Source organism: Sarcophilus harrisii, chromosome 3 (assembly GCF_902635505.1).
Source record: "Sarcophilus harrisii chromosome 3, mSarHar1.11, whole genome shotgun sequence".
In the NCBI taxonomy this organism is placed as follows: domain Eukaryota; kingdom Metazoa; phylum Chordata; class Mammalia; order Dasyuromorphia; family Dasyuridae; genus Sarcophilus; species Sarcophilus harrisii.
In genome coordinates this window covers 181,000,618-181,014,009 of record NC_045428.1, presented here as the reverse complement: position 1 = coordinate 181,014,009, position 13,392 = coordinate 181,000,618, and the positions used below count along the sequence as shown (strand labels likewise).

Here is a 13,392-nt window from a genome sequence, read left to right as displayed (position 1 = left end):
AACATGTGTTCTCTGAAGCCACTTAGTGCTGACTCCCCTGTTCTGGTGGGGTTCAGTTGCTAGCTAGCAATAAACCCATTTTAGCTGTATTTTCTCTCGTTGGGACACGTCGGTACAATGCCAGCACCTCAAACAGCCTCCACCTGTTGGAGACAAAAGGGTGGATTTTGGGGAAATATTCTTTGGTACTTAAAGGCACAGCAATGCTAGTTCCCTGGGTGGGATGCTTAGAACATGAGAACATCCTTTCCAACCTTACTGCCACCATCAACCAGCTGGCCAATGAAACTGCTTTTGGTTTTGTTAACACTTTTCTGTTAAGGACTGAGAAGGCTCTGAAGGCATCAAGGCACTTGCTAAGCCTGTCTAAGCCTGAGCTACTTGCAGAAAGACAAAAACTCCAGCTTTTACTTCTCAGGTATTTCAGAGTTCTCCTGTGAGTACTCTGGAGAATGAAGAGTGAAATTGTCTGAGTCCTTCTTTCTCTCACTTTCACTTTTCTACTTAACTTTTTTTCACTTCAAGGATGAGAACTTTTTGCTTCTAGCATTTTCTCTCCTACTTTTCTTAGCATTCTATGCCCCTGCCAGTATTAACTCCTTAGCATTCTAAGGCCCCTGCCAATTGTTAACTTCTTCTCAGCCTTTTAGCTAGGGAGCCCTGTGGGTAGTGGGAGAAATTCAGCATTGTTGGGTGGGCTATCAGCATCCTTAAGGCAGCCCACAGATGGTACCTGATGCATGTTTTTGCAAAAGACCTCATTCCCAAATGTCACCATCTCAACTCTAGTTGACACCCCATCTGCTCTTGAGATTTGTTTCCTCTAGGCCTCAAGCTACAAATTTTCAACTGCTCTTCCAGTCTGGAGTTCATGGGATGATTGACTGGGACACACAACACCTCTTAGATGTCAATGCTGTTGTCTTCCCATCCTGGCCTGGACCCCCAGAGAATTTAGGTATGATACTTATGACCCTTGTCATCTTGAATCAATTACAGAAGAATGAGACCTTTGCCCCTTTACCCTAAATGAATTTGGGGATCACCCCTTGAGGAGGGGATATGACAGGGGTGAACTCTGCAACTATGTCCCCTTTGATCTATAAAAGAAGGGAGATTCGGAGTCTTCCAAAAAGTCTGGGAAAGCATATGTTCCCAGACAAATTAAGTGGCTTCATTCAACTGGAAATCTTGGTCAAATCATCCTCCATTAATCTTTTGGGGGTATTTGGGGGAATTTCTTCAGGAAATTCCAGGCTCTGGGGGGGGGGGGGAAAGTCTTCAAAATGATTTTATTCAGTTGGAGATCTGTACTTGTTGAGTGGCTTGAAACTCCAAGACAAGTATCTAGGCCTGGGAGGCACTGACAACATCAAAGGAATCTCATTCAATGAAAGCCTTTGTCTCAGACTGCTATAAAGGACAATTCTAAACTCTAAATCTCTGCAGAAGGCCGAAGTAGGAGTATGCTTTGGCAAGGGACCTCTGTTCTTGGCACAGCTGCCTACCAGGACTCTTGCCTGCTGTGAAGACACTCTTTTCTCAGTAATCACCTTTTATTATTTCACTGACAGGACTTCTTGCCACTGAGAAGTCTGTCTTCCTAACAATGCTGGCTTCTCAGTGCCAATAAACTTCCCTTTTGCCAATCAGACTTTTCAGGTTCATGAATTCTTTCACATTAGACCTGGGCATCTCTGACCAAAGGGGATTCCCACAACTCTCTGCACTGCCACTAACTTCATCAAAATGACTTATTTGCTCAAAATGCTGCAGGCATATTAATTGACATTTATTAATCAATTTATATAGATTATCTTCTTTGAACTTTACAAGAACCCAGTGAAACAGTATTATTATTTTTTATTTATAGATGAGGAAACTGCTCTGAGTTGTACAGTTACCAGCATCAGTGGTGGGAATCAAACTGTGGTCCCTGTTCCAAGTTAAACTTTCCACTACTTGGGTAGCAAGATATGGCACAAGTAAGATTCCAATCATTATGCTAGAGATAAAGGAAAATGAAGAGGTAACATTTTGTTTGAAATCACCTAGCTAGCCCAAAGAAACCAAAAAAAAAAAAACCCCAAAAAACAAAAAACAAAAAAACAAAACTGATACAGCAATTGAGAGAAATGAGATATTCAAGCTTGATTTCTGTTGGAATCGTAGTGTCAACTCAACTTGAAACAAGGTGAAAGCAAGAGTGATGTCAGAATCCTGGTGTTAACTCAGTGCTTATTGGTTAACACCTTAGAGCGCATCCTTACAAGGTGATAAGTTGCTAATACTGATGGAAACAAGTATCTAAGTACTCAATGGAGTTCACACGTTTGGGAAAGTCAGGGTTAAGAATGAGATAATTGAATTCCCACTTCCCTTAGGGCCAGAGAGCACTCTGGGAGATAACCCAGAATCCCTCTCCCTCCAGAAGGTGGAGTTAACCTTTGGGACTGACTTGAGTTAGTTACTTGAGGGAGTTTCTTGGAGAGTTTTCTTGTGAACATCGACTGGGGTCGGAGACAGAGCACTCTGGAAGAAAGCTTACAAGCCCTATCTTTGAGGCAACAGAGATTCATTGCATCTTCCAACTTGGTGTTGGCTGGAGGCTGAAGAAAGCAGAGGCAGAAGCCAAGGACAAAGCTGCAAGATCTCTTGGAGCCAGGCAGAGAAATAGGCCTCAGATAACCGGACTAATTTGGAAGAAGAAATAAATGTTTGCACTTTTATCAGCTGGCTGAGATTTTGGAGTAATTATTTATTTCAACTGAGACTAAGGCTGCCTCCAGAAAACCTTCACATTTTGGTGCCCAACGTGGGGCCCAAACCCACGAACCTGAGATCAAGAGTCTCATGCTCTACCAACTGAGCTAGCCGGGCTGCAGCTGTGGTGAGATGAGCCGGGACCAGCTTCCAGGCTCAAGCCATAGTGAAACAACTAAAAAACGGGATGACTATTTAGAATGGCCTGAATACTTCATGGCTGTGGCCTTTTTATCTGCTCAGAGGAGCAAAGATCCACATTCCCAGGTTGGGGCTTGCATCGTCAACACAGAAAACAAAATTGTTGGAATTGGGTACAATGGGATGCCCAATGGGTGTAGTGATGACTTGCTTCCTTGGAGGAGAACGGTTGATAGTAAACTGGACACAAAATATCCTTACATGTGCCATGCTGAATTGAATGCCATTATGAACAAAAATTCAGCCGATGTGAAGGGTTGTACCATGTATGTCGCCTTATTCCCATGTAATGAATGTGCTAAACTCATCATCCAGGCAGGTATAAAAGAAGTTATTTATATGTCTGATAAATACCACGATAGTGATGAAACCACAGCTGCAAGACTCACGTTTGACTTGGCTGGGATTAAATTCAGGAAATTCACATCCAAGTACAGCAAGATTGTCATTGACTTTGATTCAATTGACAGCAGACCGAGTCAAAAGCCTTAGTGAGTTACATCTCATTAAAATTCTAGAAGATTGATTATCCTCTTCTTAAGAAGCTGCTGATGCCTTTCATCTTGAAGTTACCCATAACTTTTTAATAAAAGTAGATATCTAAAGAATATAAAGCCTCAAGTCTTCCTTACTGTCTCTCTGGTCACATGGAATCTACATGTATTTAAACTATTGATTTGTGATTTGAAATGGAGAAACATGTATAGCTTGGACAAGGCTGGGGTAGGAGGGATTCTTTTCTTCCTCCTCTAGAAGAAACACAACACAGTGAAAGGAATCATATTTGGAGTGGGAGAACCTGGGTTTGAATTCCGTCATACTATAAATTGGGCAAATGACAATTTATTGCCTTTGATTTTTTCATCTGTAAAAATAACAGGTCCATGGTCTGGGGCTCTATTTTAAGAATGCCTTACCTAGTTTGGTACCTAATCATTGGAGCTGGTTGGGATTACTTAGGTAGATCACACCATCTTATTTTGGTTTAGTCCTTCACTAAACACAGTATGCTTACTTGTGCTAAAAGAACAGATAAATAATTGTTGTTGTCTTCTTAGCAGGAAAGAGCAGACACACTGGGTTGAACATCTGGTCTCAATGAAGTAGAACATGGAAGTGCCCTTGTTAAAAATAGAGGCTCAAATTGCAGTAGTTTCAACATAGCACTAGGAGTAGGTCACTAAAAGGTGGTGATCACATACTTAGGTTTGCTAGCTTGTCCTGTCAGATTCTGACCAAGGGGCAAGCACTATATCAGTTAATATGGACTGAGTGCTTACTTGAATGATACAGGCAGTTATTTACCTTAGTATGAGATCTAAGCAAAAACAGCTGTTTTTTTTTTTTTTGTGAATTATTTTATGCTTTCCTGTCACATCCTGCATTTAATTCAGCTTGTTCTTTATAGTTCCATATATTGTCAATTGTATGGAATAATTTATTTCCAATCCTAAAAACATTGTAGGTTTAAGGTCAAGGACTCACAGGATTTCATGTTTCAAGGGATTTTCAGATAAAAATTAGTGCACCTTTCATTTAACAGATGAGGCAACTGAGGCAATAAGAAGGGAAACCCAGGAAACAAGTATTAGAGTTGACATTTTGACCCCTAACTCCAAACCCGTTGTTTTTTCACCTTCCCCTTCTTGTCTGCTAGAAACCTTGTCTCCCTAGCAAGACTGGGTTCTGTCTGTCCTCTTGAAGACCACCTTTGTTCATAACCAGGGTTACTCTCTAACATGAGATCGAATTTAAGATAAAAACATTGAGCCCACTTGGAGCAGCCTGTTATAGCTAGAGTGGTGACTTGGGCATATTTAATCAAACTGGCTTCTGCCTCTGTATACCCATTTGTGCTGTATACTCTTATGATTTAACAATAAAAAGAGTAGTCAGAACTCCTTTTCAGTCCACCCAGCAGAACGAATTATGTGCAATCATGTTAGCTCTCACTTATTACCCAGGCGATATAAATATAATATCTGATTCAGCCTATTCAGTAGGTGTGGTACAAAGAATTGCCACAGCTCAAATAAAATTTTCAGCTTCTAATATATATCAGCTCTTCAAGGAACTTCAAGAGCAAGTGAGAAAGCATCCAGGTAAGATTTATATCTTGCATGTCCACTCACATAGTGGACTTCCAGGTCCTATTTTCGATGGAAATTCAAAGGCAGATAGATAGCCTTTTAACTATGTTAGCTAGTACTCCTTTGTTTCAGGAGGCCCAGGAATCCCATTCTAAATACCATCAGGCTTCTCGAGCTTTACGTTTACAATTTGGGATAACAAAAGAGGAAGCTAGGAGCATAGTAAAAAGCTGTACAGCTTGCCTTCCTTTCCACCCTCCTATGCTCCCCCCAGGGAAGAATCCTCGTGTTTTGAGACCCAATGGAATCTGGCAAATGGATGTGACCCATCATAAATCTTTTGGTCGTCTGTCTTTTATCCATGTTGTGGTAGACACCTTTTCAGGATTCACTTATGGAATACCAGCAGCAAAAGAGACAGCCTGAGTGGTCACTGAATTTCTCATACAAGCATTTGCAATGGGTGTTCCAAAAGAAATAAAAACAGATAGTGGACCCGCATATACCTCCAAACATTTTGAACACTTTTGTGTACAGTATAAGATTTTACACACCATGGGCATACCCTTCAATCCTCAAGGTCAAGCAATCATAGAAAGAAGAAACAGAGACATTAAGACACTCCTCCAAAAACAAAAGAAAGGGGGAGCCATGGGTAACCCTAGAGAACTTCTAAATTTAGTTCTCTATACCATTAATTTTTTAATTTTTGCTAAAGATGCACTGGCTCCAGCAGACAGGTTTTATAACCCACCAGAAGAGCAGTGTCGAGTGCGAGCAGCTCCACTATCTCTAGATAATCGCCAGGTGATGTGGACAGATCCAGAAAGTGGTGAATGGAAGGGACTAGATAGGTTAACTGCTTGGGGGAGAGGGTTTGCTTGTATCTCTACAGGAGGAGAAGGAATCAGATGGGTGCCAACGAGCCATATTCGCCTTGTCCATCAGAGAGAAACAGAAAAGGAGAAAAAACCTCTAAACAAAGAAGAAGATTTAAGAAACATCTGATACTGAAAGAGCATGGCTGATATTGGATTCTTGGCACATTAACTAATGGACAATGGATTTCTTTGGGACTATTTTTAGGACTTATGGAGATGTATAATTCTGTATGCTGATTCATGTTATGAAAAATTGTTTATTTCAAAGCTTACAGGAATCATTGGATTCCTGGCACATGAACTAATGGACAATGTGTAAATGTGTAAATTCTCATGTTAATTTATGTTGTTTGTTACATTACTACTAGCCTGTGTTATATTGCTATGTGCTTATGTAACTATGTGTAATGCCTCCCATAATGATGGATTTATGTACACCTTGTTTCAGGTGAGCTCCTTTAGATACCCCCTGATTTGATTTTCTATTTCCTTTGGTATTTTCATCTCCCTTCCTGAGATGTCAGGGAAGGCGTGATCACCTTTTTGGAGTTCTCACCTCCTTAAGAAGTCAAGGAGGTTATGATCGCCTATGTTCTAAATCAAAAGAAAGGGGGAGATGTTGGAATCCTAGTGTTGGAATCCTCAATTTGAAACAAGGTGAAAACTCAAGGGTGATGTCAGAATCCTGGTGTTAACTCAGTGCTTATTGGTTCACACCTTAGAGCATCCTTACAAGGTGATAAGTTGCTAATACTGATGGAAACAATGCTTGTGTTCATACTTTTAGAGAGCCCATAAGTATCTAAGTACTCAATGGAGTTTACACGTTTGGGAGAGTCAGGGTTAAGAATGAGATAATTGAATTCACACTTCCCTTAGGGCCAGAGAGCACTCTGGGAGATAACCCAGAATCCCTCTCCCTCCAGAAGGTGGAGTTAACCTTTGGGAAATCACATATATAGAGGGAGCTCTTGGAGCTTGAGTCAGGTCTTCTTGTGGGACTGACTTCAGTTAGTTACTTGAGGGAGTTTCTTGGAGAATTTTCTTATGAACATCGACTGGGGTTGGAGACAGAGCACTCTGGAAGAAAGCCTACAAGCCCTATCTTCCAGGCAAGAGAGATTCATTGCATCTTCCAACTTGGTGCTGGCTGGAAGCTGAAGAAAGCAGAGGCAGAAGCCAAGGACAAAGCTGGAAGATCTCTTGGAGCCAGGCAGAGAGATAGGCCTCAACTAACCAGGCTAATTTGGAAAGGGAAATAAATGTTTGCACTTTTATCAGCTGGCTGAGATTTTGGAGTAATTATTTATTTCAACTGAGACTAAGGCTGCCTCCAGAAAACCTTCACAGATTTCCATTTAGTTCTTAACATTAGAGAACAATATCTGTATTTTGAAATTTAGAGCATATCCTCTAACTCACTCTGAATGAATCTGAAGGAATTTGAAATATAAAGTCAACCATTTATATATATATATATATATATATATATATATAATAAACTGGAGATATATCAGAGGAAAGGCACCAAGATTTATGAGGAGCAGGTTAAAAAAATATAATTATGCACATATGATTTTATTTGGCTGACAACAGCATTACAATGTTGATGTTTTTCTATTTGGATGGTTAATACTTTAAGAAAATTGTTAGAACATCCATTGAAATTATTGATGAGATCTTCAATATTAGGTATTTTTAGCAGAGGAACTGATAAAAATTATTCCCTGAGGCTGGGAGAAGGTTCTGACAGAGATAATTTTAGCTGGCTATATCTTCAGTTTGAAATCCAAGTTATGTCAAACTAAGACCCACCATCTATTGAGATCTTGAACAGTCTTCTTGTCATGCCCTGTCAGAAAACCCAATCTATTCCTTAAGTCAAATTTTCCCTATAAAATCTGCTTATGGGCCATCCCATGGCTGCTGCTTTTCTTTGGGTCAATACATCAGGGCCCTTAACCTTTTCCATACTCCCATCTCACATGGTATCTCTCCACTATGCTTCCCAACCCTACTTCTCCTCCTTATAGCTAATTAAGGTTTTTTTTTTCCCCTCTGAGGCATTTGGAGTTAAATGACTTGCCCAGGATCACACAGTTAGGACGAGAGTTAAGTGTCTGAGATCAAATTTGAATTCGGCTCCTTCAGACATCAGGGCTGGTACTAAGGACATGCCTCAACTTCATGGAATGCTCCTTTCCTATGCATGTGTTCTCGGGTGTTTGTTGATTTGATAGGGTACATATGGTGGGTAAATTTACCTCGTGGGGAAGTAATTAGTATGTGGAGTGAATAAAGGGTGGTGATTACTGGGTAATTGTGCGTTTCACTGAGGAACTTGTTCCATTTGCTCCCTCATTCTATTTCATATTTACTATTCTAAGCATCTATTGTATTCTTCCATTTTGTCTGTAACCTCTTCCTCTAAATAAATTTACTTTTTGCCAGAGAAAATGGCTATTGTGAATTCTTCACTTTACTAAATCCCAACTTTTGGTATGTTTCTAGGGGAAATGTGGCAATAGACCTTAAGTCATTGCGTCTTGGCAGTGTCTAGTTCCACAAACAATGCTGACTGTCAGATAATCTGTTACCAACAGATTAATAATAATTAATAACAAAATTTTTGAGATGTTGAGATACATAGCAAACAACTCTTTAAGACCACTCCTCAATTTTACCTCTAAGCCATACCATTAACATATCAGTGATCAGGATAAAACCCTATAAAATTTATCCTCTTGATCCTGGTCCTTCACTAATTTTTTTTAGAATTTAGCACAGCTTCAGTTGGCGTTACAATAAATTTTGCCCCTTGACTCGGAGATGTATCAAGCCTGGAAATTATTTTGAGTCACCTCGGGACACCAGTCTGCGATCCCCAATCTTTTGGGGTGCCTTCTGAACCTCAACAACATCACCCCCCATCATTTCGGTGCTCAAACCACCTCATTATAAGGAAGTATTAAAATACGTCGGGAGAAAAAGAGTCAAAATAACAGAACTCGAAACATTTCCCTGATGGAGTGTGGACAGTTACTTTGTTACAATCCTATTTCAACTCGCAGCGTCTTTGGTTTAAAAGATCATTAGGGGATCTCGGCAAGGTGACGTTTCAAGGTCTGTACGCCCACTGAGGTAACACTAAGCAGTAATTTCAAAGCAGAGGCCCAAGAAGGACGTTTGAGCAAGTCAGGACGCTAGGATCTTGCCAGTGGGTCGCGGGGCGGATCTGGGCACGACCTGACCCCGGTTCCGGCGCGTGTACAGTCGGCTGCCGCCGAGTTCGAAGGTCCGCAGGTCAATCCGGGTCTAACCCCTCCTTCCTCTCCCCGGGGGGAAGGGAGAGAAGAGGAGAAGGGAAAGGGGTGGGTCCACAGCCAGTTGCATCAAGTATAAAGAGCTCCGAGTCGGCGCTGCCGGCCGACCGACCGCTAAGGGCTTCCTCCTCTGGCCCCGCCCCCCCCAGATCTCGGCTGCGGCTCTGCTCGACCTCTCGGGCCTCAGCTGCTTGGGGCTGCGGCGGGAAGATGGCGGCTTCGGCGGGCAGCGGGGAGGCGGCTTTGGCCGCGGCTTTGGCGGATGTTCCCGACTTGTCTCGCCTCCTGGAGACCGACCCCGCTCTGAAGCCCTACGCCGGAGACTTCCAGCGGAGGTACCTCCCGCGGCCGCCGCCCGGCGGCCGCTTTTGCTGTGGGCTCACTCCGCCTTTGCGATTTTTCTTTCTCTCGCGAAGCCTCTGGGCGGGCAAAGTGGCAGGAGGGCTGGGCGCTTCCTTTTTGAGCCGTGGAGGGGAGAGTCTGTCTGGGCTTCCGTAGTTGGGCTCGGGGCTCTGATAGCGAAGTAGGAGCTTCCCACCCACAAGGCGCACCTCTATCTTCGCCTTTGGCTTCCAGCGGAGCAAGTTGCGTCGCCCCTGGGAGTGGGTGGGGGCTCGGCAGGTGAGCGGCGCTGAAGCCTCTGCCTGGTGGTGGAGACTGCGTGTGTACCTACCTCCCCGCTAAGGCCAAATGAGCTTTTCTCCGTGCTTTGGAGAAGCCTATTGCTTCCTGGAGCCTAAAACTTTATCATTTTTTCTTCTGGAAGACCAAGTCTGGCCCCTTTCAAGAGTGAAGAAGGAGGAACCCAGCTGCTTCAAAGGACACTTTTCCTTCCCCTTTCCACTTATTTTGAGTTATTTATTTTCACAGCGACTTATATAAGTGCTCCTCTAATTTTTTGATTTGGCGGGCCACGCAGCTCCAGATGTCGGTTGATATATTTTAATTTATTTTTTATTATTCTTAGCCCCTTGTCTTCCGTTCTTTTTATTGCCCCCTTTGAAAATTTTTTCTCGTGTTTGGAACTAGTGAAAAATCGAATCGCCGTCTCTGAGCAAATAGCCCTATTGCTCAACATAAATACTCTTGGCTGAACACCCTTAAGAGTTTTAAAATTATTCCTTTTGGGTGCAAGGTGCTTTAGGAAAGTTAAACAACGTGGAAAAATTTAAAATGCAGTTGAATTTAGATTGGGTTGATTTTCAGAACATCCATTTTAATGCTAATAGACTATTTTGGTTTGGTGTTTTCTACGTTTGTAATGTCTGAATACGTTGGTAGTTTCTTGGTGAGGATCTGAGTTAGGTATTCCATTGGAGTATTTCTAGTCATGATTGGCATGATTTATTAGATAGTGCAGTGGAAGTGGAGTTCTCAAAAAGGACCCAGATTCACATTCAGCAAAAGACATTAATTGTGTGACCCTGAACTTGACCTCCATATTTCATCTAAAATAAGTTCAAGGGAGTTGAACTTGATGGTTTCTAAAAGGCCCTTGTAGCTTTGAATCTATGATCTCATGATCCTTTCAGTAAGCATTTATTATGTTCCTGTCATGTTCTGGAGACACAAAGAAGCAAAAAACAGCCTCTCTTGTCCTCTAAGAGCTTATGGTATAATGAGCAAGACAACATACAAATATCTGCAGAGCATGCTGTAAGTATGATAATTAGGAAATAACTAACAAAGACCTAGAATTAAGAGGAATTAGGGAAGATTTCCAGTTTAAAAAAAAAAATTAGGAATTTACTTTGGACTTTTAAGTTGGGAGTGAAGGAAGTAGAGTGTTCCAGGCAGTGGGAGAGAGCCAAGAAAAAAATGCTTGAAGTAGAAAGATGGAGCGTCTTGTTTGTAGAACCGCTAGGAGACCCACTGTCATTGGAAGGAAGATTAGGGGTCAAGTTTTAAAACATAAGAAGACTGGAGAGTTAAAGGGAATGTGGTAGGTAGAGAAGGGGTGTTCTGTTATGAAGAGCTTCAAATGCTAAGTAGAGCATTTTGTATTTTATATTAGAGGTAATAGGGAGCTGCTGGAATTTGAGTTGGGGGGGGGTAGAGTGGGGTGAGAAGAACAGATTTCTATTTTGGGAAAATCAGTTTAGTGGTTGAGTTAGAGTAGAGAGACACTTGAAGCCTGCTATTGCCATAATCAAGGCATGGGGAGATGAGGGCTTGCATTAGAGTGGTGGCAGGGTCAGGAGAGAAGGAGATCTGTACAAGAGATGTTTTAGTACAAGAGATGTTTTAAGGATGAAATTGACAGCAGATTGGATGAGAGACTCCTAGGTTGTGAGCCTGAATAACAGGAAAAATGGTGTTCTCTTCTATAGTAACAGAGAAGGTGAGGGAGGGACAGTTTAGAAGATATGAGTTTCTTTTGGACATACAGAAATTTAGGCTGTCTGCTGGCCATCCAATTGGAAATGCCTGAAAGGGAGTTGGAGATATGAGTTTGGAAATTAGTAGAGCTTTGGGGGCAGGATAGAGAGATTTGAGAATCTTTGGTATAGATATGGTAATTAAATCCATGGAAGCTAATGAAGTTACCAGATGAAACTGCATTTAGGGAGAAGAGAAAACAACCCAAGACTGAACCTTTCTGCACACAGAGATGAGGAAACTGAGGGAAGTGGTCAGGAGGAGAACCAGGAGAGAGTAATGTCCTGAAAATGAAAACCTAGAGAGAAGTATCAAGGAAGAGAAAAAGATCAGGTGTCAAAGGCTATAGAGAAGTCAAAGATTTGGAGAGATGATTTTCAGTGGAATAAGGTTGGTAGCTGTATTGTAAAGGGTTAGGAACTCCGGGAGATGAGAGAAATGGGTATGCAACCTATTGTAGATGGACATTGAGAAATTTGGCTATCAAGAGCAGAAGAGATACATTACATGGAGAGTGGGATAAGGGAGGTAAAGTAGCATTACCCAGAAGTATTGGAGCTTTAGTTGAGATTCGGTAGAACATAAATTTGTAGTGAATCCAGTCAGAAAGATTGCATGATTTTTATAACAGGAATTTGATGTCATAAATGAATTAGTTATGGTGTAATTGAAACTTGGTTATCTACTTGAATTTGGGAGGAGTAACAATTCTGAAGGAAGGCAATGACAAATTTCTCCCAAATATTGGGAGAAATATCTGCTCCCAACTTAATCTGCTTCAATTTATTTCTTACCTCTCTTTCTCATCATAATGTTTAAACTTCTTGGAGAAGAGACTACGTTTGTTTTGGTCTTTATTTCTTATTGCCTACAGGAGTATCTTACAAAGAATTGTAAACAATTAAAACAATTGTTAAATCCCCTGTTTATTACTGATACAGTATACTTTTGTATATACATTTTGTATATTGGATTTTGTATATAGACAAACCTCTTTGGTAGTTACTTTTCAAAATGTGGTGAACTTGGAATTCATGTCTTTTATTCCTGGCTATTCAGAAGAGCTCAGTAAATTGCAGAACCTGCTTGTTTTTATAATTTAGAGAACCTTTCTACTTTAAAACCTTGGAAATCATGGCAAGCAATTTATCTTTGTTTTTAGAATTCAGGATTTGGGAAATAAGAAAATTTAGTGAATGCTTTGCTGGGCAGAAAGAGAATACTGTCATTTTGACATGCCCCATTCATTCTGTGTATAACATATTAGATATATTCAGTTTCATAGTTTGTTTTTTTTTTTTTTTTTTTTTTTTTTTTTTTTTTTGGAAATGGAAACTACTAAATTTAATTACTCTGCGTCTGTAACAGAAGATCTGAATATTAAGTAATATTATTAAAAAGAAAAAATGAAACCAGAATGAACACAAATGAGTGTGGTCACATTGGAATTCTTTTTCTGGACCAGTTTGTTACATGGTTGTTTCTATAGTTTCATTGGTTGTAAAACTTCTTATTTTAATTTGGATTCATTTAGAGCCAAATTTAGTGAATGAAATGTTACCTTAAATTTTTGTCCTGGTTCGTTGGAGTTGGTTTTGGAAATGTAGGCTTCTATTTAGAAGAGATGAACTGTCTAGATACAATAAAAGTAGTAGAACTTTGTTACAATTATGGTTTAATTTATACATAGGATGTGAGACTTGTAGGGATAGTCAGGAACTGTCAAGAATGGGGAGGTTGACAGTTCAATCAAAG

At 40.8% G+C, this 13,392-nt stretch overlaps 1 protein-coding gene and 1 pseudogene across 1 annotated transcript in view; both read left to right on the top strand.

Moving 5' to 3' along the window:
• The first annotated feature begins 2,895 nt into the window (after positions 1–2,895).
• Positions 2,896–3,550, top strand: LOC100926387 (annotated as a pseudogene).
• A 5,710-nt stretch (positions 3,551–9,260) lies between these two features.
• The window catches only part of GBE1 (1,4-alpha-glucan branching enzyme 1), a 142,890-nt gene continuing 138,758 nt past the window's right edge, over positions 9,261–13,392 (top strand). Inside the window, exon 1 of the mRNA XM_031958840.1 lies at positions 9,261–9,593. Coding sequence (XP_031814700.1) covers positions 9,469–9,593 — 125 coding nt within the window. The 5' untranslated portion in view covers positions 9,261–9,468. The remainder of the gene's footprint in view (positions 9,594–13,392) is intronic.